Here is a 27,933-nt window from a genome sequence, read left to right as displayed (position 1 = left end):
GATACTCTGCAGAGACCAGATAAGACAACAAGGCCCACTCTGACGTATTCTTGCCCGTAACCTTCATCTCCAACTGATTTGGTGATCTACGTGAGACCCATAGCTGCATAATAGCAGTTAACAATATTAGATGCCAGAAACAACAAGGGATTACTGTATTCCCTAACATTTGAACATCAAGCGTCAAGAGCCCACGCCATCTTCGAGGTGTCCGCTGATCACGCTGCATTCCTTCACACATAACTGTTGTGATCTAGTCCCATTTCAGAAGGTGGCATCCTGTTCCAGATCATTTTCCAATAATGTAATTTGATTGTCTCAGCCGCAGGTGATAAATGGATACGCATACAAAGGTGTACACAAAGCTACAGAAAAATTCACTGGTCGCCTATAGAAAACATGTCCTCCAGCTTCTGGAAACATGAGACTGCAGAGCATAGAAGCAGTAACAAAACGGCATCAACAATGAGTCTAAGTTGGACGTTGAAAAGACGTCCACAGCGACCACATCAGGACTATAAATAGCTCATACACGGAGGTGGATGTCAACATTAGAGCATCAGTAGACATAAAAAAAAGAGGTCACCTGATTTGGAGACAGAAAATTTTTAGATTTAAAAAAGATCACTGCAGCCTGAATTTTGGGAATGGCTGGTTTACAAATAATGCTTAGGAAGGGAAAGTGAAAGACAAAGAAAGAAACATAAAACCTGCAAATTTAAAGACTGTTTACAGAAAGTAATTGTGTATATATATTTTTTTTCTGTAGCTTTGTTTACATATATATAGATAAATAGATAGATAGATAGAGATACCGATAGATCTATCTATCTAAAAACATCCGTAAGTGAAATCATAACAACTATTTCTGCATGCGCCTGCCTCTATAACCACAATGTGTAGTGTCATAGAGGCAGGCACATGCAGAAATACTTATTGGCTGGAGGGTGATGAAGATTATGATCCTCATTTCAAAGGTGAGAAAAGGAAGGTGAAGATGAGAACAGAAGACTAGAAGTAGTGTAGAGAGAAGGAGGTGAGGTTGAAAGATGAAGGTGGAGGGGTGATGGAGGAAAAGTTAAGAGAACTACTTGTTTAAAGGAGAGAGAAGTGGAGAGAGGAGGAAAGAATAGAAAATTATCGCTCAGCCTGAGCTGAACCTTCATCTCCTCCACCTTTGTGTTGCTGGGAGATTTTTTTGCTTTTGGAAGCAGCTCCAGATGCAGCTCTAGTTTGGGGCTTTCTTCTCCTGCTCTTTCACCTTCTTCAACTCTTTTACTTTCCTTTGTAATGTTTCCTTTGCTTCTTTTTCCTGCCTTTTCAGCCATTTGAGGGCTTTTTTACACTCTCTCTGTAAGTTCAGTGTCTGCTATTTCTGTCTTAATTCCCATTACTTCCAACTTCTCCCCTGCCAGTGTTGTCTGGACTTCCAACAATTCCTTCTTTCCATTTTCAGCTTTCTTCTTTGCACACAGTGTAAAGAGTTTGTCTTTGTAGAATGCTGTGAGTTTGTTTACTGAGTTTGTCTATTGTCACCTTCTTCTCCTTCAGGCTGCTTCACGTAGTTGCTCTTTCAGCTAGCAGATTTTCAATGGCCTGCATATGTCTTTGTGAATCCTCTTTTAACTGGAAGTTCTCAGCCTGGGTTGCTTCTCAATCAATTCACAGATGATAGTTCGCTCACCAATCCTGTTGTTCACCTGGAAATGCAGCTACATTAGAGAAGTTCAGAGTAGTTGATGTTTTCTTCTTCTCACGTTGCCTGTAGCAGACTGTAGTTTCTATCTTGTTGCACAGCTACTTATGTAGACACACTTCTCTAGCAGTTGTAGATGTGGTAATGTGTCTGCTTACTGACAATCAGACTGTTAGGAGGAGCTAAAAATATTTAATAGTGTTTTAAGTCTTTGTTTTCCTGAATGAAAATCAGTAATAAATACAGAGTCCTAAATGCAACTTTATTGCTTGATTTTTAAAACCTTGTGGCTGCAAACAAAAGTGTCGCCTCATTCATGTTGTTGCGTTCACAAAGTTGGGCGTATTTGTATGGTGAGAGCAACACCCTGGAGACGTAAAAACAAAAACTATCTTATGGAAATTTGAAGATGAATTTAAATTTCTCCCATGTCTTAACAATAAAGCTTTTTTTTTAATTCACAGTTTTCTTCCTGGCTTCAAACAGGCCACACTTTATTAATATATCAGCTCTTTTCCGTTCTTACTGACCAAAACGTTTACAGCACTGGAAACACAAAAGATACTGTACAACGCTTGACCTCTCGCACCTCTAATTTATCAGCAGAAGCCCAGTTACTTGCATTCTAATCTTATAGTTTACTCTTCCTTTGTAAAATCAGCTGGGTTAACTTAGCAAGTTGATAATTAGTTGCTTGTGCCCACTTCTCCTGATCTCCTGAGTCAGGGTGAGTCAGTTCTGGTAGAACGATACCCTGGGTGTGTTGAACCTGATTCATACCACAGGGCTCAGAGTTCTGCTGAACAGTCTATTTGTTCTAAATTTTGAAACATGCTCTGCCTACACTGAACAGTACACCAAAAACATAAAAACCTCTCCTGTTGCCTAGCAAAAGCAGCTGTTGACCAGTGGATGCTGTGAAAAGTTTTACTTTTTCAGGTTGTTTCAATGTTTATTAAAGAAGACATGTCCAAGTATCCCAGGCTGAGATGGAAAAGTAAAATAATGCCGGACAGTCGCTGCAGGAATTAACACCAGCCACTTAGTTTTCTTTAAACAGAGAAGCTGGGTCCACCTCAGGAAAGTTCAAGCAATCGGCACTTTATTTCCTGCATTCTGGTGAACTTTTTCCCCAAATGTAATTTAACAGCTCAAAAGTTTTTCAGTTGTATTTCTGCTCATGTTCAGAACTTTCTGTACTTTGCACACAGATCTGAGTTTTAGGACTCGCGTTCATCTAAACAAGTCTGTCTCAAAACAGGAAGCACAGGAAACATTATCCTAATAATAGGAAAATAACCATCACACCAATGTCACACTCTCGCCCTTTACATACTAGCGTCTCCATCACTGAGATCATAACAGCGATTTTTGTGGATGTGCATGTTTGTGCACGTGCTACTTCACCTAAACCTCTGCACACGCACCAGATGATCTTTTGCTGTGCAGCTTTGCACTCATTCATACTAATAATCTTTTGTTCTTGTTATTCGCTGTTGGTAAACGCTCATTTGGGGCCCGCTGATGATTATGAGAAAGCGCCTTTCACTGGATGCTTTGAGCATCAGTGCTATCTGTGCACACATCAATAAAAAGCATTTACCCTTTCTTCTCTCTTTCTTCTCCACCTCATAAATATTATACAGTACAAGGCAGCGGAGGGCGATATGTACAGCAGCAGATAAGAGTTTGTGTTTAACACTTGAAAGTCCAAACTATTAAAGTGGCTCCTCTCTGAAGGGTGCCCACACATGTACTTTCTCTTGTTTGCAAGTTTAAAAGTCAAGTATAAAAACAGCAGGTCCAATTGTTTATCTTGTGTGCTTGGAGAGGTTTGCATAACCTGTTGTGTTGTGAAATCTGCTCAGATCTCAAGGGTCAAAAAGCACAAAAACCATAAAGGTTTTCTTGCTTTTAAAAGAATCTTGAGATCAAACAATTAAACAAATCCACCTGTCACCTGGCTGACCTTCTCACTGGCTGCCTGAAATACACAAAATTATGTTTTTGCATTTTCAGATGTTAAAGTAGTTTAAGTGTTTTATTAAATTTTCTTCCTGACTTCACCTGCTGGATTCTCATGAACTCTTCTCATGAATGTGTCCCTTTTCCCAAGGCACACATTTCATGTTTGTTTTCATTTTCATAATCGCTGTTGTTGTTGCACAATGATAACTAATTTAAGAATTTCTACTTTCCAAACATGGCATTATATCCAAATGATGACTACGTGAATATGTTTGTTGCTTAAAGGTCAGAAAAGAAAAGGTGATGCTTTGCAATTGTTTTGACCAGCAGTCCAAATACTAAAGTTAAGTTCAATTTTCAAACCCGTCAGAATCAAACTAATTCAGTGATCACATACCTAAGATGGCAATGACTTCGTCGTCCTGGATGACCTCCAGTGACCCCGACACCACGAAACAGAGGGTGTCAACGCTCTCCCCGGCGTGAAAGATCAGGTCTCCTGGAGCGCAGTGGGTGGTCTGAAACTCCACTGCCAGTGAGCGCAGGCAGCCATCACTAGCTAACCTGAATGCTGGATGTTCGTTGAACACCTGAATAAGAGAATCAGATTGGAGAGTTAGACTGGAAAAAAATGACCAGATAGGATGTGGTGCATTATACTGCTGAAAGAGGCCACAGCCATCAGGGAATAGGGTGTACATGGTCTGCAACAACGCTTAGGTAGGTGGTACGTTTCAATGTAACATCCACATGGATGGCAGGACCCAAGGTTTCCCAGTGGAACACTGCCCAAAGCATCACACTACTACTGCCGGCTTTCCTGTTTCTTTTCAGCATTAATGACAGTTTTTAGACCAAATTTTAAAGCAAGTTTTTCTTTCAACGCCTTTGGATTGCTGATGCTCGAGGAACACAGACACACTACAGGAGGCTTGGAGGGCTTTCTTTGAAAAAAAAAATGTTCTCATCTCATAAGTGGACAAGAACACTTTAGATTTCGTTGCTTCCTCGTTTTACTATCTGCAGAAGTACACATTTTCTGATATCCTTGAGAAAATGAAACCGCTTCCACCCGGTGAGATAATCCATCAGAGCACCAGGGGAAGATTTTATTTGGTTTGTGCAAGAGTGTTTTTATATCAGTGCTCCTTGTCAATCACCTGAAGCCCTCAAGCAGAAATGTAAGTCTCCATCTGAAATAATCACTCAGAAGCACATCTCTCAAACTTCAGTGTCGCGTCTTTGTGGTTTCGCTCTTGGAGTCTTGTTTTGCCAGGACAGCAGGCAGCACACCGTCAGCAAATTGCAGCACAATGTGAGTGTATGAAGTGGTTGAGGTTTAAGGGATACAACACCTGAAACGTATCTAGTGTGGCACCGTGTTCACATCATATTATGAGCTGCTTCATATTAAAACTGAAAGGGAAGAAAAAAGGAGAGGTTCAGATTTTTCCTGTTTTCTTTTTGTTAATCACTTTGAAAAAAATGTGGGGCTTAATTAATACTGTATTTGCATCTTGCTCTAACTTTTGTGGGGAAAAAACAACTTAATGGACGGGACAGGACATGAAATACTGGTAAAAGTAAACTAAAATCTTCTTTTTAAAAAAAAACAAATTCCACTTGTTTTGTGAAATAAAACCAAAGTGCAATATCTTCTTCCTTTGAAACTCCTAAGTGACATCCAGCTTTAATTTCCTCTTACAATCAAACAGAATGTCTTCTTGTCCTGTTTCACAATCTTTTATCATAGTCAGACATCCCTGAAAAATTAGATGTATTTGAAATGAATGTAGCGCGTGAGCTTTATTTCAGAAGAGACACTGAAAATCAGCCGCATTGCATGACAAGACTAATTTTAGTAACTTCTGACTAACTGTCATTGGAGACGGTTGTCACACAGCACAATTACCCAACTGAAGGTGTCCTCTGATCACGCCACTTCAGCATTTGACATCTCCTAGAGTTTTGAGAACAATATCATTGCATGTTAAGTGATAGCTAAAAGACTCTGAGCACAATTAACCTTCACTCAGTTATGTCACAAAAGCACCTGATGACCGGTGTGCTATATAGTCAAAAAAGCATAACATCTTTCACTGCTTTGTATATGACCCACAGATATATTTGAATATACAAACCAGCAGCCATGCTTCTATTCAGGCACTAGTGAACTATCCTGGAGATATGCAATGATAGGTGGAGACAAACTTTCTTTATCGGAACAAAAACAAAACAGAAATTCTATTTGGACAACCCAACCTGTTAGATGGGTATGACAGTGCTGTTGGTCTCTTAGCCTCTTGCTGTCATTATTTGACATCCAGTTAAAATGTTATTATTTGTTTTTGGGAGTGTCAGTAGTTTGACACTCCCTTATTTAACAGAACTTTTGCACTGAGGTCTACGAACCAGCTGATCTTGGATATTCCTAGATCCAAGTTTAAAAGCAGAGGCATTAGACCCTTCTCATTGGTGCCTCCTAATCTTTGGAACAGCTTACCTAACCTAAGTCTATCAGTCATTTTACTTCTAACACTTCTAAAAATCTCTTCTTGCTTGCTTTTAGGTCGAGTTCAATAGAGTATCTCTTTAATTTGTTTTATTTGATTTTCAGTGTATGTTTATTGTTGGTTTAGTAATCGTTATCTATAATGTATATTTTATTATACTGTATATTTTGTATAAGCTATACAGCACTTTGGTCAACTGAGGTTGCATAAAATATCCTACACAAATAAGCACCTGTCTACCAATCGCACACATTCATACAAGGAACTTGGGGTTTGTCTCTTGTTCAAAGACATTTGGTATGCAGACTGGAGAAGCCAGGGATTGAACCACCAGACTTGAGATTGGTAGATGACCTTCTCTACCTCCTTAGCTACAGCCTCCCTGTGGAAAGTGCATGGAGATTGTTCTGTATCGGTTTGGAGTCCAGTTCAGATCTTTGGAAATTATTTATTGCAGCTGAGGGTGACATGGGGTTTCTGTCATTACATTCAGAAGATGTGTATGCCCAAAACGCTGACTTATGTAATTTGATTACCTGTAAGTTGTTCATGTAATGTTCTTATATATGGACAATGTAAAACATTAAATTTATTGGATTCTTGTCAAATGAAATTTACTTGATTGCTATACATTCAAAGTATGTTAAGCATATTCGCCTTAATGATTTAATTTAATTAATCTCTCCTATAGTTAGGGTTTTGACCTGTTTCCCTATGCCCTTCTCTCTTTCCCTTTACCCCCAACCGGTCGAGGCAGCCAGTCATCAAGGAATCATCTGATTGTAGGGATTTCTCTTTTAGTACCATAGAGTCTTTACTTTATGGTAAAAGGCACTTTGAGGCAAATGTTGTATTGATTTGGTGCTGTATAAATAAAACTGAATCAAAATTGAACTAAAGAACTGAAAGGTATGCCATGCTATGCCACAGAAACATCATGTCTTACTTCGCATCTGACATAAGACATGATAGTTGTCATTAGCAGGTGATTTTTCTGGAATGAGGGAAGACATTATAAGAACAAGTGTGTAATTGCTGCAGGTGTTTGACTTAAAGCTGTGCCAAAGCCTTGACTCCAAGTTTACGCTAAGCCCCAGCAAGAAAAAGACTCTGTCCTCTCTCAGCAGTGTGCACACGCCTCTCTAATCTCAAGTTTGTTGCCAACCATATTGAAAGGTCTGCCAAAGTGTAGCTATTAAAGAGACTCACTCAGACACATACAGTTACATATCATAGCAGGAGCTTATTTTTCACTACCTTGAGACACACATTATTGCGCCTTTCATCACTCGATTAAGCATTGTAACAGAACTGATGTATGGATATATGAAAATAATAACTGCATACCTTCCTGTTGAGATGGACACAGATGTCGGCCCGCATGTCCTTGGGACAGATGGATAAGACCTGTAACACAAGAAACATGAGAGGATGACGTGGCAGTTTAGACTAACAGCACTTGCCCGTTGTCCAACGGCTTCCTTGGTGACATTCTCTGGATGCATACCAGGCATCCAGCTAGTAGGAGAATCCCAAGTAGACCCTGAGATTATATGAACCTCATCCAACTTGGGAATGCCTCTGGATTTCCCAAGTCTTGAAAATGTTGTTGGGGAGATAGATTCAGGGCTACTTTGCTTTGGTTCATCTAGGCTAGGCAACAGACATTTTTAAAGGGAGGTCAGCGGTCAGGGTCAGCTACACTGTAGCTGTCACCTTCCTCTGTCATACTACATATGTCTTGACAGAAGCTGGATTTTCAAGTAATTCAAAGTGTTAAGAAAAGAACGTTTGAAATTCAAACCTAAAGACAATAGGAAATCCTTTAAGCTGTGTGATGTTTCTACTTGCTTTCTGCCTTCTTATTGTTTTTGCAGTGGGACCTGTTGCATTCCTGGTTTTATTCTTGGACCACCTAACTAACTCTGCATGATTCACAATTTAAAAATACATATCTTTATTTCTGTTGTGTGTGTCTTCACGCAGCCACCCCAGTTCATGTTCTGTCTTAACCTCCTAAGACCCAAACTCTTCCACGGCATGCATTTTTAATTTCTCTTTGATATTTGGGCATATTGGGACCTGATGAATGTAAAAACAAAGAATTACCTGATTTTTTTTTTTACCTGATTTTTGTTGCTAAGAAAAATGAGACCCACATATGAGGATATTAGTTTAAAATTTTGATAGAACAGTGGCAGTATAATGTCCTCGTAAGTGGATATCAGGCCCTTGCAGAGCAAAATTTAGTATTTTGGTCTAGACAACCCAAAATGTGATGTCCACATATGTGGACGCCAGGTCCTAGGAGGTTAAGCAATCTGTAATAGCTCCTGTCTTTTAAGGCCACTCTGCCCAAAAACCTACTATTTCTGTGCTTGGCCGACTTCTGTATGCCTTCTAGGGGCAGCAGCCAGTTCTTGTGAGCTGTGGGCAGTAGTGGCATCACCTGGATGTCATAGGTGTGTTGTGCCTGGAGCAGATGACCGTATCAATGAATGTACAAGTATTCCCTCTGAGGTTTTGGCTCACAAAGAATATTACATTTGTTTGCCTCATTATTTGAAAGCACATTTTATCTGATTGTTCAACAATATGAGGATATGAGAGAAAGCGTAAAAAGGTTCCTTTTAAAAAACATCTCACTGATGCCATGTGGCTGAGGAAGGGATTTGGAAGATAAATATTTCAATGCTCAATGCAGTGTTTTAGATTATGAGAAACATGAAGTGTTTGTGCAAGGCGAAAAAACAATATATGTGCATTGAGTTTATTGAACATTGTTGCTGCAAACAAAAGCTAAATGGTAAATGGGCTTTTTCTTATATAGAGCCTTTCTACTCAATTTGAGCACTCAAAGCACTTTCTACTACAAGTCTCATTCACCCAATTACACACAAAATGCTTTTATCTGACATTCACAGAGATGCATCCTGGTTCAGTATATTGCCCAAGGATACTTGAGCACAGGGCTGTTGGTGCTAGGGATCAATCCAACAACACTCCAGTTGGCAGACACCCACTGACTACCACCTGACCCACAGCTGCTCCATCAGCCCTATCTTATTTTCATCCTGGGCAGTGTATTTGTAGTGTGATTGACTTGGGTCAGTAGAAATTCAGTTGCAGAAAAAGACCAGAGGCTTTCTTGCTCAAGAACACTTCAGCAGAAAGCAGATGCTGTCAGAGGAGATCAAAAACCTCAACTTCAAACTGAAAGCTTATTTGTTTTGAAACCTGATTTTTCAGAAACTTCCCGTCTGTGTATGAGTGACAGATTTTATATTCCAGTTTGTTTAGTTGCATTCATTAGCTCGCTGTGAAAAGAACTGCAGCAAAGGCAGACTGTTAATGGTAACCGCTTAGTGTAACTCATTACACACTTTTTAAAATCTGTCCCAATAAAATTAAGTACTTAGCAAAATCAAAGAAAGCAAAATATCATCCTCCATAAATGCTGCCATCTTACATATGAACAAAATTGGGGAGGGGGGGAAACTTAAGAGAAAAAAGACATATAAAAGTCTTCTATATTTTGTTTGCTCCATTTAATGTGGATGATACAGTATAAAGAGCTGACTATGAACCATATAACGGCTCCCAAAGTGACAAACTTATTTACTAATTGGCCTCAGCTCTGACAGTGAGGTATTTATCCAGAGAGCAGGAGCAAAACTAGCCTTATGTGTCTTCAAAAGTGTATAATTATCTGGGACTGATGGAGAAGAGGCTTGTGACTAAACTGAAAATAACATTAACTAAATGGGCAGAGAAAGAAGGCATGGACAAAACTTGAAAACAGGAAATAAATAATAAGAAGATTACATGAGGCTTATCTTGGATCATGAGTTTATAATGTGCCAGTCTCCAGTTCAGCCAAAAAAACAACAGACTTTTATTATTTCATATTTCATAAGGAACATAAAAATAAACAAAAGACAGCTAACCTGTTTAATATCATCAAAGTTAAATCGAATTGGGGCAATTTCAAATTTCAAAGTCTCAAAAATGGAGATTCTTGCAAACTGCAATATATACATATATATACGCAGGGGTGCACATAAGTGGTCCGCAGGTGTGCGTTCACTGTCAAAATAAAAGACGCGCACCAGATAAGAAGTTGCAACGCGCATTTGCGTACATATAAAAGGCAGTGTTTTTGTCCGCTAGAGTGGGATTTTCACAGCATATTCTGCACCAAATCTCTGTGCGTTCATCATTTGTTTGAACCCAGCTCACCTCCTGCAACCACTTTTCCGAGAATACGCGCTTCTTTTGCAGTTCTGACTCCTTCTGACATTTCTTTGGAGGTGGAGGAACACCAAAGTAATTTCTTAAAGGAGTTTGCTTCTTCGATATCTTTAAGAGTTCTAAACAAATGTCTGTCCTCCTCCAGAAATTCTTATGTACGCAAACGCGCGTTGCAACTTCTTATCTGGTGCACGTCTTTTATTTTGACAGCGAATGCGCACCTGCGGACCACTTATGTGCAGCCGTGTATGTACGGTATGTATTTGGCTAATTAGCAACCAAGGCTTAATGTCTATTTGGTACAATTTTAGCAAGTACTTGGAAAAGAGAGCTTTTCATATTAGTGTAAATCTGGCATTTGGAACAGTTCTGTTCTAAATATTATTTATTATTTAATATGTATTTAATGCTAAATGATGTGGGGTGATTAGCCAACTCTGATATATGCACAAAGTATACAGGAAGTGTGGTAGCGTGCCTTTGGACCACTTTTCTAAGGGTAATTGTCATAATGTGAAGATTTTATGTATGTGTGTTCCTTATTTCCTCCTAGATGAGAAGACCGATCTTGAGGAAACTTTGTATAAAGAAAATTAAATATCTAAATCACATATAAAAATATTTAATACAAGCTCTACAATCATATTTGTACATTTGACAGGTCATCTGTGTATAGAATGGAATTTCAGATTAGAATCTTGTGCCATAATATAAGCGTGCACATATTTGCATGTCAACTTGATGATAATGACAGTGAGGAAGAGTGGAACCCACAAACAGTTTTGAGGTGCAGTTAGGAGGTCAGGGGTCAGTTCAGGGTAAGTTTATGTAATGTGTGTGGGTAAGCACCAACATCTGTGTTGGTGTATGTGTGTTAGGAACATAGATAGGACTACAGAGGGGCTTGTGAGGTACCAGGATTCAATGGTACTCCAAAAATTAGAAATGTGATGTCCACCTCACATTTACAAGCAACTGCTTCCTAAAGTTCCACACAGAACGGTTATTAATGCCACACACACACACAAACACATACACACACACACAGGTGTAAAATGCAGGGTTCATACACCTTTTTCAGGGTCAAACTCAAGCATTTTTAAGCACTTTAAGGTCCATTTCAAGTTTTTCCAGCACATTACCAAAAAAAAAAGTATGCATGTTTCACTTCACATCACCTCAGTAAGACCATGTGAAAATTAAAACAAATCATTTGAGGTTGACTGAAACGCTTTTGTTCCCCTTTTGCTAAAACATAGAAAAACGCACCACACAAAATACTGCAAAACAAAAAGGCTGCCTTATATGTAGATAGTGTCGAAACTCAAAACGCACATCTCACTTAAAATTTAAGACGTGTAAATGTGAACAAATCCACTTGTTAGACATATTAATCTCCTGTTGAAAAAAAACAACCCCACAAAACAAGAAAACTGCATCAAACACCACAAAATAATACACAGCAAGGCCAAATTAATAAGTCTTCTCATCGGATATTGATGCTTCTTTCATATGTGACACAAAAAATAGGAGACAGATGTTTGTTTGTTTTTTAAAGCTCATTCATTCAAAACTAACTGTAAGATGTTTAACTACATTGCTGCTGTGTTATCGTTGAAGTCCTAAATTATCACCTTTAAAGTGTTTGTGCTAATAACATCATGTACAGTAAGACAGGCATGGAGAACAGCACTGACTGGGAGAGGCTTTGGACAGATGACATACTCAGTTCAATTCAACATATAAGACTTTAAGAATGCACAAGCATCTATCAAAAACCTATTTATTTAATCTATCATCTGTGAGGTTATTATGTACAATTATAATGTATTGTTCATCTGCTTTAAATAAACAGGCAGCCTTAAAGTATGAAATATTCATTTGTCTACTGTCTCAGTGGCTGATAGTGCCCCACAGGCCTCGATGTGAGCTTGAAGCCATTATAATGTTGAAGTTGTTTAACGATAAACAGATTTTGAATGAAAGCAAGGGAACTTCGGTAGCACAAAAAAGTGTCTATTCTTTGTGCGCATATGGATCAGTCATATTACCATTATTTCCCACTAAGGTGTTGCCAAAGGTACCTAGTTAATGCTTGAAAAAGCTGCAGCAATACACAAAAATATAATCAATATTCTATTTACTTGGTGACAACGCCGCTTTTAGCCTTCAATCAGAAAGCCTTAATTTGGCTAGTTAAGCATCGGGCTAACGCTTAAAGCTTTCACTTAAAGAAAGTAACTCACATTACAGCTACTGCTTGTATCTTAGTTAGGTTCACAGCATATTCCAAAAATTAACCATGCCATTACTAACTGTTATAATAGCACTGCCGTACTACATCACACTGAGTGCATTTCAATCATTTATCCCATGAATTTGCTAGCTAGCAAAATAATAACAATTTTAAAAATTAGCATGTGTAACGTACACACTCTCGAAATAAAATACACGAATAGAACTTAAATTTAATGTATATAATCTTTACCAAAGTGCAGATGTCTGAAAAAAAAATGAGACAATAGCCTTTAATATGTACATTCCAAAATTTCATACATTTTGGGGGAAAAAAATTAAGAGTCTTTTTTTGTTAAAAGTTTCCTGACACTCTATTTTTGTGTAAATTAGGTTTTAACTCATTTATATTCACTTTCGTTACGGCACATAATACTCAAATGAACACTTAAGTGTATTTTGAGACGTTTTCTTTTTGCTCTGAAAAAAATGTTATGTAGATTTTTATTTATTGATTGATTTACTTTAAGACTCTTTGAGAACACTGATACAGCAGCTAATTTTGTGACACATATGGGTAAATGCTCTGAAATGTATTGATTTTGGATGTTATAAGCATCTATGATTATTAAATATAAAACCATCACTCTCAAGCTTTTGCTTCCTGACACATCACTTGATGCTTTGTAATCTGTATAAATGGCAAAAAGCGACACGGTGTCTGGCTTTTTCAATTCCAGCCCGGATGATTACTGTAGCACAAAATCACACCACTGAGATACCCAAATCTCCATAAACAGATGGCACATCAGTAATACATTAGCTTTACCTGACACGTTGCGTCTCAGTCTCACCTTTTCCGTGTCGATGCCTTTGGTCATGGACCAGGTGGAGACGATGTAGTCCATCACCCTCTCACTTAGACCCTTGGGAACTTGGTAGAGTTTCAGGAAATCCCTGACATTGTTGAGCATCTCATGGTAGCGATTGGTGTTGGCATACATCTGCTGGAAAATGGTGGTCACATTTCCAAAGATGGTGGCATAGAGCAGAGCTAGAAAGCAAGTAGGAGAAGAAATATGAAATATATAAAGGGCTCATTTCAAAAGCATTTAATGAAAACGATTATTTTGACTTGAACTTAATATCTGCTTACTGTAACACACCAAGCCAAAAATCTAATGTTTTAAAAAGAAATGGAGCCTGCTTTGTTTTAATTTCTAACCATAAATGTACACCTTGCAAGAAACCAATAAAGAAACCAATATTGTGAAAGCACTACATAAATACTAATTTGGTTTATGTGCCCAATGAGTTACACCGATCCACCACAACATTTAAAGCAACTGGTCCTTCTAGATAGAAGAGTCTTGGCTTGGCAGACCTTCCAAACAACCGTACTTGTACAGTCATGAACATTAGCACGTATTACGCTAACTGAGGCATGGAGAGTTTGAGATGAAGATCCTGAGTCTTTTGCATTTTCTCTGAGCATGGCACAGTCTGACCTTCAGTGAATTTGCTGGAAAGATTGAGGCATTGGGTTAATGCTAATACTCCTGAATACTCCAGACTAGCAAAGCACCAAACCTCTGCTTTTATAGAGGTGATCCCAATCGCTGATGATCATTTAATCGGGTGCATTTGATTAGCAGAACATGACTTCTACTTACCCTCTGAATTCCTATGGAAGAAGTGAGGGTATATTTAGTTTGTTACACTGCATAGAGTCCCAGGAAAACTTTCTTTTTCACATGACTGTAGGTACAGCTTTTGGTAACAAGACCCTTCTGCCAAGGGTCCAATGTGATGGACAAATGGAACAACTTCAACAACAGGAAAAGAGTCCTGTTGTCTAAGATGAAAAAGGCAAAGATGATTTAGAGTGGCTGAAACCCAAAGAGGTTTGTGTTTGGCTTTGGTTTGTGTAAGGTATTATAGTGAATAACAGCTTAAGAATTTAGATGTCTAGACAGTGTTTAGTTAGAAATGGCGACAGTGTAGAAGCTTCAAGGTGAAGGGACACTAAGTCCTATGATAAGGTCGGTCATCCAGACGTTGTGAGATAAAAACAGTATCCAGTCTCAGCCAGAATTACTCTCACGGTCATTAGAAGAACAAATTATCAGGGAAGAGATGTGAGGAAGGGGAACCTTCCGCCTTCTAGTTGCAGGTCCCCAGGACTGGACGAGACAGAGCGCTGAGAAGCTGGGACTAGCCAAAGCGCCAAAGAAGGGAGAGTTCTCCCCACCTGTTTTAAGCAATCTGATAGATGCACATTTTCCATATAAAACTCTGTGTAATGCTAAGATAGGTACTCTCATGGCTGCAGTTACTGTTTACAGACTTCCTGGAAATCCTTCATCATCCAATACCTTAATAAATACACCAAAAGATGAACGATGCAGATAAACGAACGTGTTCATAGTGTCAGGATGCCAAATATCTTTAGGTAAGATAATCACCCCACGCTGTTCTCTGATGCATTGATTGGAGTGTGAATGTTAGACAGAATGCACTTAAGCACAGGAAAAAGTTCTTGGGTGGGTAGATGAATGAAGGAGGCGTGTTGTATAAAGCACTTTAAATGCTATGGTAGAGCAGAAAAGTGCTACATAAGAACCAGTCCAGTTACCAAATATCTTCAGATGAGTATACACTTGTAGGAGAGAGCTGCATGACTTGAAAGACTTCAAAAACAACATTAACTTGGCATTATTTGAAGCAGATGGGTAATCACCAAAAACTGACTTTTTATTAGCCAAATACAAACAGATGTTTGTGACAGTGGCTTAGAGGGGTGCAGGTTTGAGTAATCATCTAAAGCCACTTACAAAAGTCAGACGAACTTAGATAGAGATCAGTGTTAGATGTATATTATATAATGTCTCCTGGTGATCAAGAGTGTTTCCCACCTTTGAAATTTAAAGCCATCATGCGTCACTGCTCAGCCTCCTCACTATCCTGCTTGTACTTTACTGTTTCCATAGAGACCTCACTCAAAATAGTTCTTATTTTTTGCTTCCTCCCAGACAATACAAGTGACAAAGGAAAGAAAAAAGAAACAATAATTTGGAAGACTTCTGAAAAATCTTGTGGTTTGCAGGAGGTGGAGGGAATCTGACAACATGATGTGTGAGAAAGCAAGGCTGGGGCAGAATGAATGTACAGTACAAAGGGGTAGTTTGTAAAGAAGGATCAAAGAGGCAAATGTTGGATTTTCTTGCAGTAACTGTGCATTCAAGATAAACTCTCTGTATGTATGCTGTATGAGGTAGTGTAAAAATAGTAGATTAAAAAAACAAAGAAAGTGAACCAGAAACATGACAAAAACAAAGTGTGTACTGTGCGTGTGAGTGTGAATGTGGGCATTTTTTTTTCCTCAGACAGTTTATCTCACAGAAGCAAGTCTACAGAGACACAAAAAGAAAAGAGTGTGTCTGAAAGAGAGACAAAACAAAGAATAAAAGCAGGACAGTCACACACATAAAGGTGTTGCATGTCAGTGGTGAGATAAGTCCTTCAAAGTCTGCTGCCTCCCAGCCTACAAAACCTTTCCAGGACCCTGTCAGCAATTCAGGAAGAATTCCAACAGCACATCTGGCCTGGAATTTAAGGTTCAGACTCACAGCTCTCCGCCCACCAAACCCAAGACTTCTAATTGGCTGACTTGATAGCCCATAGGGAGGTAAGTGTCACCTCAGAACACAGAAAGGCAATGGTTTGAAGGTTAATTCAACCTTGGGATATCAATTTCTAGTCAATTTTATTTTATCCAAAGTAGTGACATGTGGATGTGTGGATGGGTATGAAGAGAAGCTGCAGAAGAAATCCGTGTCACCACAGTAAGTAACCACAGTACAAAAACTATTTGGGATGAAAAGCTAATTACTAGCATTTATCAGGTGTAAATGAGGTCTGGCTATCAGCACTTTGGAATACTGGTTGTCAAGGAAGCTCGAGACAAATAACAGAGCTCAAATTAAAACAGGCCACCAAAGAATTGAGCCTCCAAAGGTACAAAAGCAAGATATTCAGGAGTCTTTAAGATAAGCACTTGAACTTATAGTGTTAACAAAACAGTTTAAATATGTTGAGTTTACAATTTCGGTACTTTCTCCTTTGCATTTCTATAACAGTCAAAGTCTGTGTTGACTTAAGCACATTACCATAGCTTATACAACCTGCCATGGCTTGAGTTTGGCCTGTGGAAATCAACCTTGTGAACCTTGCCACAATTGAGTCAGTCAAAGAAATTCAAGAACTGAAATCATGCTGTTAAATAATATTTGCACCATATTTATAAACTAGCGCACAAAAATCTTGACACAATGTTTTTAGAGTTCTGTCAATGAATCATTTCCCTGAAAAGTTGGCTGACTCGATCTATTTTGCCAAAATTTCCTTGCAAAATAGCACTTATTAGTTTGCATACCTGATAACTTTGGGGAATGCTCCAAATGAGATGATAAATGGTATCCTGAAGGATCTCCACCAGATCTGAACCAGAGCATCACTGAGCTCCTGGACAGTCTGAGATGCAACCTGGTGACGTTGAATGGAGCAAAACATATCCCAGAGGTGTTCCAGGACATGATGAAATCCTTGGACCCAAGGTTTCATCCATACAACTAACATCAGTCAGGGTGCTATTGCGCAGCCTGTTGAAGTCTGTGTTTCCCTCCATGGCTACGTCCCACCAGACCATCACTGACCCACCACCAAACCGCAGCATAGCATTCTCCATGGCTTCTCCAGACCATTTCCCATCTGTCACATGTGCTCAGGGTGAACGTACTCTCATCTGTGAAAAGCACAGATGGTGGACAAGGAGTGGACCTGCCAATTCTGGTATTCTACAGCAAATGCCAATCGGGCTCCACAGTGCTGGACAGTAAACACATGGTTCCACTAGAGGACGTCAGGTCACCCTCATGAAGTCTGTTTCTGTTCTGAGACATTCCTACGGTAGCCTGCTGAAGCTCATTTTTTAGGGCCTGTTCCACAAAGGAGCAGGTACCATCCCTGCTGGTGAGTTAAGGACGTCCTGCAGCAGATGGCCGCCCTGCCTGACCCTGGTTTTGCTGGAGATTTCTTCCTGTTAAAAGGGAGTTTTTCCTTCCCACTGTCACCAAAGTGCTGCTCATAGGGGGTCATATGGTTGTTGGGTTTTTTACAATATAAAACGCCTTGAGGCAACTGTTGTTGTGATTGGCACTGTATAAATAAAATTGAACTGAATTAATTCCTGGAATCTCCATACTCCGCACTCTTGAAACTGTGCTGGGAGACACAACAAGCTATTTGGAAAGGGCACGCATTGATGTGTCAGCCTGGAGAATTGGAGTATCTATGCAACCATTGTAGAGTCTAGGTATCTCCTAATGCTACCAGTAGTGACAATGACCCTAGCCCAGGGGTCAGCAACCTTTAACACCCAAAGAGCCATTTGGACCCGGTTTCCACGCAAAAGAGAACACTGGGAGCCGCAAATACTTTTTGACATCTAAAATAAAGATAACACTGTATATATTGTTTTTTACTTTTATGCTTTGTGTAAACAACTAAGGTGTGTTGCTTATGAAATCCATGAAGTGCTACAGAGAAAATTACATTTATGTAATTAACACATTTTGAACACTTAAAGAAATATTACAAAAGGAAAGACACCAACCTGAACTAAAATGATCCATGTAGCAAACAAAAACTGTTGTGAGTCGCCACCCTTATATCGCCTTTGGGCTTTTGGAGCGTTGACCTGGCTTTTAAAAAATAATTGGAAAAAAAGCACTATGCTGCTGAAAAATGAAAAATAGATATTTGCAAAATTCTGCCTAAATATGTATTTTACCTGGTTAATGTGTGTGGCGGGGCGTGGTCTGCAGCGCCGCTGCAGGGGAGGCGGACGCACCTGAGCGGCACCCGCAGTCACACCTCGCCGCCTTAACGTCTGTGCTCTCTATGCTGTTGTGTTGGTATATGTCGGGCTGTGAGCTGAAAGCTACAGCCGGCTGTATGCGTACAGCAACCGTGTGTGAAAAGTGGTCAATAAAGAGATGCTGAAAAGCATGTTCACGGAAACATCGTCGGGTCTGCCGTGGTATGTTTACAATGGGACTTCTGCTCCTGAACCTCCTCTGCGCATATCCCATATGCGCACAGCGTCTGCAAATCGGGGCTGTACGAAGTCACTTTCATCTTTACGCAGGACTGTAAGCTGTCATCCGTGAGGTGTGAGCGGTGTTTGTTTTTAACATAGTTCATGGTGGAGAATAGTTGCTGACATAATGTGGATCCGAAGATTCATAATTGGCCTACCTGGGGTTGAAAGTCTCGATAAATGCATGGCGTTTCGGCGGGTACACCGGCTTCCGCGAGTGTGACGCTTATTTTGAGCGCTGAAAAAATAATAAAATATAATTTTATTTTTATATTTCAATATCACAGTAATCTTCCAATTTAGAACTACAAGTTAAAAGAAGAACTAACATAAATAGAATACACTTCAGCTAAATACTTCTAATTTATTTTCCCAAACCACGCGGAGCCGCACTATAAGGACTAAAGAACCGCAGGTTGCCGACCCCTGCCCTAGCCAAATGTAACACTAGTGAAAAAACAGGAGTGTAAAAATGTCAGTGGCCTCCACCTGTAAAACCATTCCTGTTTTGGGGTTTGTCTCATTGTTGCTCCTCTAGTGCACTTATTGTTCATTTCATTAACAGAAAGTAGCTGATACTGATTAACAACCCCTTCCTCTACTTATCTGATTAAAGTGTACCTTCAGTTTGTTTGCACAGTATATATATTTTGGAGAAAATATATTCATACAGAAGTATCTGATCTCAGTAGGAGAACAAATAAATAAATACATAAATAACCAACAAAGCCCTAGAATCACACAAACCTGTTACTGATGGATTGCTGATTATACATCGTTCTGTAGCAGCTTCCAAAAACACTCTTCTGGTCCCACGTGAATTTAGACAGTTAATCCATGTAGTCAGGCTACGGTTGAAGCTGTCATCTCAATACTGCATTTAAAATCTGACCTGTCCCCTATGGCTCTATTTATTTAAATCTGTCTGTGTTTTCCCATCTGGTGGATACAGAAACAGGGGTGGCGAGTTTTGGGGGTGATGGAAAGTAGTAGATTTGCTAATATTTAATAAATGGTGAAGCACCTCAGGGAAGAGAAGACAAGATGCTGTCAAAAGTGAGGCTCTGATCAGCTTGTAGGAATCTTTTCAGGAAGTTTGTTTCTAAAACCACTGTGACACAAAGAAGAAAACTGGATTTAAACAATCCCCTGCACTGATGTCATATCAGCAGCATTATTTTATAATAGCATACTCTGAACCCCATCAAGCAAACAGTGTGGACAGATCTGTCAGTTCAGCTTGTCTTGCTAAATTTGCTCAAATAGCTGTTGCCTTTAGTAAAAGTATATTACTTCCTCTTTTGCTTTCTACTGAATAGCCTCTAATCATTACCTGTTGCTTTTGTGAAACAAAGGATATCAACACCACCTCTCACTTGATAAGATTTTTCTTAAAAAAGGAACGATCCACCTCCACTCACCACACTTGTCTTTTGTCATTACTTTTTTTTATCATTAAGGTGAATCGTTCAAATGAGACAACGTTGGATGTGTAGATATTTCCATATGAGTATTAAAATTACAAATGTACAAAGAAACATCATAAAGCAGATGATGGAGCAAAAAAGCCCCCCATTCACATTACTTTTTTTTCACAATAATGAAACAGGTGTTTTTAAATGAGGAAAGTATCAGCAATCCAACCTCTGTGTTGATATATTTTCTATTTCTATTTTTTTAAGTAATCTGCCAGAGGAGTTTAGGATGATTTGTCAGACTGAATGAGTGTGAGGGACAAAAATCTGTCAGTCTGTGTTAACGCCTACAGCCCAGACACACAGAAAATACCCTGTGATGAGGTGGCCTGCACACACACACACAAAGACACACACACACACAAAATCAAAGTGTATGATTATTTTTAAGTTTAACTTCATAAATAAACAGTGAAGTCCAAGTTAAACTTAAACATGTTTGAGGATAAGATATTACTTTCTATATTAAATTACTACTACATTATTCCTGTATATTTACTTTAAAAACCTAGTCAAGCAAGAGCCAAAACCTGATGTACTCCTAGTGTCAGTTCCTGGGTGTGATAAACGGGTAAGTACAATCTGGCCAAATCAAACATATGGATCATAAAAAATGAGATTTCCGTATTGGATCTATATGGGCCCAGGTTAAAAACAGCAACCTGGTGAAGTTGGCCAACAGTGTGCTGATGGAAACTGTGCTACTGTTGGTCAAAAACAATGGAAGAAGAAAGGATATATTAGCAGGTAGTGAGAGAGAAGGAAAGACAGGAGTTTCCAGGTGAGCGTAGGAACTTGGTAATTGGAGTAAACTTTAGTGGGTTTGTAGGTTAAGGGAACAATGATGATGAGGAGTTTATGGGTAGGTATGTTGCTAAGAAAAGAAATGCAGGAGGTAAGAGAGAAGTGTACACAAGTGGACTATATCTTATGCCGAAGGTGCAATCTTAAAGAAATAGGAGACTGCAAGGTGGTGCAAGCTGCAAGCTGACGGGTTGGATCATGTCAAGTATCGTGTCAATATCTGGAGTGACCAGGATGGGCAAAATTAGAAATGAGTATGAGTAGAGAGACAACTCTCACGTTGAGCAATTTGGATCCAAAGTTAAAAGGTTGAGACAGTTTGGACATGTGCAGAAGAGGGATTATACATATATTGGACAAAAGATGTTGAAGATAAGCTGCCAGGAAGGAGGAAAAGAGAAAGACCACAGAGAAGATTCATGGAAGTAGTGAAGGAGGACATGCAGAGAGTTATTGTGCCACAAGAATGCTAGGGATAGGGTTAGACAGAGGCAAATCATTTGATACGGCAACCCCTAAAGGGAGCAGCCAAAATAAGAAGACAGAAGGCCTTTATAAAAAAAGGTTCATTGTTGAAATGACCATCAATACTTTTTTTTTCCACAGTATATTATTCAAATTAAATTCAGATTTTCATTTTTTTAAGTGTAAATATAAATTAACAAGCACATACAACTTTCAGTCAATATAATCAAATAATTTACTGTCTCAAAAATGTTTGCTGTCTTAAAGATGAAAGATGAGAAGACTGCTGCTTCTTTTGTATGTGCATTTTCAGTTAGGATGTAGTCCATGCAATGGTAGCCAAACAGTCAATCAATTAACATGCAATCAGTGAGAAGACCAACAATAATCAATTTTTGTATGCTTTAATATATGAGGAATAAATATATTATAGTTATAAAAGCTTTTACAGTGAAAAGCTGATACTACCCATAAATTCCAGTATTGAAAATATTGACACACACACAGACCTGACAACCTATGTGACCCAAATAGGCAAAGTAGAAATGAGCTCCCATCTGCCAGAGTCCTTTATTTTTAAATGATTTGTGGTCATTTTCACAAAGAAAATGAGATAAATTGCCTTTTTAGTTTCAGACATATCTGTAATCAATTTTGACAATGCTGCAGCATCGCTATTGCTTCACAGACCCATGGGGGAAAATGAATAGCAAGCTTTTACTACAAGCTAACAGCTTGTTATTTTGGATTTTATTGAATCGTGAGTTTGAATCTTTGTTGATGTCGAACAGAGCTCTCACTGGAATTAATTATGATGAGTAATATTAGACAACCCTGCAGCTGGAATTCATATGTCAAATAAATAATTACATGATGGCAGGGGAAAAAATCTAGAAGAATGCATACTGGCTAGCTGCCATGTTTATTTAAGTAACAGCAAAAATACACAAGAAAATAAAACATGCTTTAGTTTACTGACTGATCACAGAAAATCTCTACATTGATGTGTTGATGCGCATGTGTTGTCAGATGATGGATTTAACAGTAGCTTAGCTGTTGGATTCAGGTTGAAAATATATACCGAAAGAAAATTCAGTGGGGACGATGGTTCAAGAGTAACACCACCGCATAAATGTGTTTTAACGAGCACCAACTGTGCATCTAGATCTTTCTGGGTAAGTAAAATATTCTGGCTGATTGTCTCCAAATAAATCCTGACTAGATTGTATTGTTTACTTCTCATTAGGTCAACCTAATAGACTATTTACTGCTGTGCAAACATTTTAATGGGTTTTGTAGTGAGTGAGTCGGGCGGCTGGTGGGAGGGTTGATGTGTGACAAATGTCTGTCTCCACCTTAGACCTAAACCCCCAAAGTGATTACACTCCAGAAATCCAGGAGAAAAACAGAAAAACATGTCCTTGTTTCACAGAAAATCTAACCTCCTGAACATAAGGGCAAATTCAAAGAAAATGAAGACCTACATCCTGTTAGAAATAACATCTTCATTAGAAATAACTTGGAATTCTTTTTTTTAGTTATGGAGCTAAAGTAAGCAGTACTGGAGCACTTAGCTAAGTTCTACTCAGGTAATAAAAATGACCTCCTTACACCTCTAATTAACCTGTTTGCAGGTTGTGTCTTGCTGTTTAAGCTTATTAAGGCCCATTATGCTTATTCTTAACTCTACATCTTTAACTGTGATCACTACTAGAGTAGCTTTCCATTACACATCCAACTAATACTTGTTTATCTTATATAGTATTGGGTCCTGGTGCAGCACCTCTTCCTGTAATGCTACAGTCACACAGGGACAGTAGTTGGAGACAACAACACGACCAAAATTACAGTGACCATGTGTGCAATGAACTTGTAATCTTGTTGCCTTTAAATGGTTTCTTTAAAGGACCCAGACCATGACTGCAAACACTCGCACTCAGCTGCAACCTTCAAAGTAACTTCAGTGTGTGAAGATCGCAATAAGAGGGAGCAAACTGATCAGTCTATCGGTTTGAAATTAAATGTGCTCAAGGTAGCAATTACATGCAATCTGTTTGTGATAATGTCGCAGTTATGGCAGTAAAAAAAGGTAACACAGATGCTGGATAAATGTTGCTGTGTAATAAATGGTTTTTGTTTTTTTTTACAGAAGATCACAGTTTAAGTTTCCAGAAACTGAAATTTTAAATTACATCTCACTCTGCAAAAGATATCCTGGTGAAAACCTGATAATGACACATATGAAGCTCAGAGATGAATCACCACATTTAGTTTTTTAATCACACCCATAAATCATGATTAAATGAATAACCTGGGTCAGACGAATGCTCAGCAGGGTTACTTTACTGAGCGATGGTGCGGTGCTCGTTACATATCAAAACGTACAATCACTATCAGGAAAAAAAGAAATCCCAAGTCCTCAGACTTGTACATCTTTTAGTAGTATAGCACTTTTTTTTATATTTATATTTATATATTTATATTTCCCCAACACTTTCATTGAACCTAGCTTGTTAAAAATTCCTCTCCTGAGGGTTTAAACTAAGATGTTCCCAGTGTCTTTTTTTTTCAGATTGCTTCATAGGTTTGTATAGTAACTGCTAGGAAACTATAATACTAAGTGATGTATAAAGTAAAACATTTTAGGAACAGCAGCAAAAATACAATTGCGTGTACTTCCTTTAAAAGAGCATAAACCGTGGAAATCCCTCTGAACAAGAACATATTCTAAATACAAACAATGTGCATCAGTGAACTCTTGCCTTGTTTTTACTGTTCCTGCGCTAATGTTTTTCATCTGGTGTTGTGAAGCTGAGAAGAGTGTTGTGGTTTCGCTAATGGGACCAAATTAAAACACAGCACAAACAAGCCAACTCTGAGGTTTCACTGCTGAAGGTAACAAGGCCATCAGGGGCTGAGCGGTGCTCCCTGTGGACCAGGGCAGGAGTAATGAAGTCATGGAGGAGTACTCACATCGAACCACAAGCGCCTGGTAAACAATGAAATGGTTTTTATCAGGAGGGACAAGTGGGGCTGTGGAGAGCTTAAAATTAAAGTCGACTGTAGGATAATGTCAGGAATGCCGTCATATGACGCGGCAGGTCAGAATGTCATCTTCTGATTTGGGCAAGTGAAATGAGGAGCAGGTGTTTAAAGCAGATGATTGTCCATGTTGTTTTTAGGTTCTGTTTGAATATGATAAGGTAGGTTGAATGTAAGACATCAAGTAAGGACTGACTGCATTTTTTGTTTTGCAAATTATGCCTAAAGTACAGGCTTTAAAAAACAAAACAGGTATGGGGGAGCAGGTTAACAAAACCATCAGGTCACCAGTCTGTCACAGGGTTTATAAATACTCTACAGCTTTGAAACTACTATTATGAATTTAGGAGAGTTTTAGAGTCTTAATTTTATATAATGTCTTACATAACATATCTGCAAAGACGTGTTTATTGATCCATTCGAATGACTTATACATGCCCACTGGTTTGATATTTGCTTTTATTATGTTGTAAAGCCTTCTTAACACCTGGATAGACCTCTGACCCCCTTATCTTTTCCACAGGTGTGATTTCCTTTTTTTTTCTTTGAATCTTTGATCGTTCATTCTTTTCATTTCTTTTTCTCTTAAAATTTTGAATGCACTTGCAACATGAATTTCATGTTTACGCATTAAACGAGGTTCACGAGGTACTAGGTTTTGGACCAACAGCTTTGAATTAACAAGGCATGTCGACTGAGAGTATATGAAAAGCGAATTTGTCACTGTGTCAGTGAGATCTTTAAGTTTTCAGTGGTGACTTCCAATCTCTCACTGTTAGGGCATGACAAAAAATCTCAAAGTTCAGTGCACCTGTCTTGTATAAACTGTTCACTACTTGTCAAGACTTGATACTTTTTGATTAGTCCTTGACGGTTCATTAGGAGACCCCAGACTGGCCTCTACGGAGTGCTGGCATCAGATGACACCTCCAGCAGACATTGATTGACCTCCCAGCTCCTGGTTTCGTCTCACTTTGGCAGTCAGTTTTTGCAGCTCAGGGAGGTTCCGAGGTCACACTCACTGCAGTTAGTGGACTTTGTCAGGGGACCTCACATCTGAGGGTAATACACACACTCTCTGTTCCGCAAAGAGGCTTTTTTAGTGCTGTGACTCGGATCAGCAGGTGAGACAAGTACAGAGCAACTGTGATAGCTCACGTGCTCTGGGACTCGTGGTAATCACAGCTTGGCCCCCGTTTTCCCCACTGTCAGCAATTATATTTGAGACTCATCTATCATGGCTGGCACCTGCTTGATTCAATTATCTCCCCACTATCCATATGACTGCAGGCTTCACACTTATGGCTCTGGCATAAATTAGAAGAGCAGAAATTAAAAAATTATAATAAAAATAGGACTGATTGCTGCCTTTAGAGGCTTTTCACTGTGGAAATGATCTAGAGATTGAGTTCTTAAATGAATGAGCGGGAAAGAGCCGTGAGGACGATTACAACTGGTGATAATTATGGAAATGGGGAGTGAATCACCACGAAACCAAACCCCTAGATGATTTGCACAGCACACATAAAGAATATGAAACCTATATTAATTATTTATGGCCAAGCTCTGGTGTAATATTGTGAAATTCATTGCTGGTAACATTTTAAGCATTTTTCCCCCTAACGCTTTACTACCAAAATCCTGGAACTCGGCACACTTTCAAACCTGTGCCGATGAATGCGCTTCAATATTTAAGTTTTCCCTCAGGCTACCTCTCATACATACCTCCATGTAAGGGCACTCACACAAACAAGCAGTGTCACTCATATACAGAAATCTAACAAAAGACGTCACTGGTTATTCCCATTTATCCAAACCCTGCAATGTTACTGGAGACATTGTAACATTTCTTATCTGGTGTCATGTTCTAGCACAAGTATGACTCATATTATCATCATATACCATTGTAAGCCCTCATATTTTCCTCATATTTTCCATGAAGCCAGTGGGTTGGCTAATCACATGTTAAATCACTCAAATCCCTGAAAAGATTACCTGAAACAACATCTTTTTCTGCACTGCAGTTTTGGAATTACTTGTGTGAAAATGGCTTATTGTCTATTATATCTGTCTGCTAGCAAAAAACTAAAAAATATCTGAAATCTGATGTGTGGGATGCATTAATAATAGGCTAAGTTTTAATGAACATCCAAACCAGAAAACTGACACTTTCAGGAGACAAAATGTGGAAGAAGGAGACCACTCCATTAGCTAGAAAGATGGAAATGACGGGCTCTTATGAACTCCTAGATGTGAAGCCAGCACACTGTCACTGATACACAGGCAAATAAAACGTTAAACAAAGACACAATTTAGGGATTTTAAAACATGCAATCAACATACAACTAATGTGCAGACTTTCAGCTTTAATTTAGGGCTTTACAAAACACTCTAATAATTTAGGAATTATAGCCATTTTAAACAAATCCCTACATTTTCAAAAGCACAAAATTAATTGGGCAAACTAATATAATTTCAAAATGCAACCCTAGCTCAAAAAAGTTAAGACCTTGTGTATAAAATGTAAATAAAAATACAATGTCATGGTTTGCTAATCTCATTAAGTCAATGTATTCACAATATAACGTTAAAACAAACATGTCTAAAATGTCAAAATGTATTTTAGGGTCATTTGAATTTGATGGCAGCAACACGTCTAAAATGTTGGGACAAGGCTGCCACCAGTGTTCACTAATGTGTAGCATTCCACTTGTTTTCACCGCAGTCTGTAAACATCTGGGAACGGAGGTTCTCCTACCAGCTGTGGAGTTTTAGGAGAGGAATGTTGTCCTGTTCTTGTCTCATATAAATGTCATGGTCCTGGGTGTTCCAGTTTTTGAAGTTTGTTTTGGACTCCTTAGTAGATCCTTTGGATTTATGAAATATTTATGTTTAAATTTTGTACTAGTTAGTCTTTGTATTTTCTGTGCATCTGAGGTTATTTTTAATTCCTGGTTCTTGTTTTATTACGTTAGTTCCCTTTTGTGTCCAGTCTGTTCCTAGTCTCGTCTGTTTGTCTTGTCATCAGCGTTTCCTGTTGAAGTCTGTCTGGTCTCTGTGTTTTGTTAACCTTTCTGTCTCCCTGGTTATGTCGCTTGTCTATCTGGTCTCTCTCTGTTCTGTCTCCGTGGCTGTCTGCGTTCCTTGTCTTGTCAAGTTTCTTCATTCTTAATCCACTTCCTGCGTCAGGTTCACGTGTCACAGTCTAAGACTCATTGTGCATGTTACTTCCTGTTTTATTTTGATAGTCCCATGTCTTGTATGTGTGATGTTCAGTTTTGCTTCCCCTGTCTCTTCAGGTAGATTCAATTCAGCTGTGGTCCC

General features: G+C 38.8%; 1 protein-coding gene across 1 annotated transcript in view; it reads right to left on the bottom strand.

Annotated features, from left to right (window-relative positions):
- kcnh5b (potassium voltage-gated channel, subfamily H (eag-related), member 5b) overlaps nt 1-27,933 on the bottom strand; it is a 167,373-nt gene that overhangs the window by 60,651 nt on the left and 78,789 nt on the right. The window contains exons 9-11 of the mRNA XM_063497810.1: nt 13,518-13,717; nt 7,525-7,584; nt 4,062-4,254 (exon numbers count right to left, since the gene is read on the bottom strand). Of these exons, the coding sequence (XP_063353880.1) occupies nt 4,062-4,254; nt 7,525-7,584; nt 13,518-13,717 (453 nt within the window). The remainder of the gene's footprint in view (nt 1-4,061; nt 4,255-7,524; nt 7,585-13,517; nt 13,718-27,933) is intronic.

This window comes from Pelmatolapia mariae, linkage group LG16_19, assembly GCF_036321145.2.
Source record: "Pelmatolapia mariae isolate MD_Pm_ZW linkage group LG16_19, Pm_UMD_F_2, whole genome shotgun sequence".
Taxonomy (NCBI): domain Eukaryota; kingdom Metazoa; phylum Chordata; class Actinopteri; order Cichliformes; family Cichlidae; genus Pelmatolapia; species Pelmatolapia mariae.
This window is presented reverse-complemented; position numbering and strand designations above follow the sequence as displayed.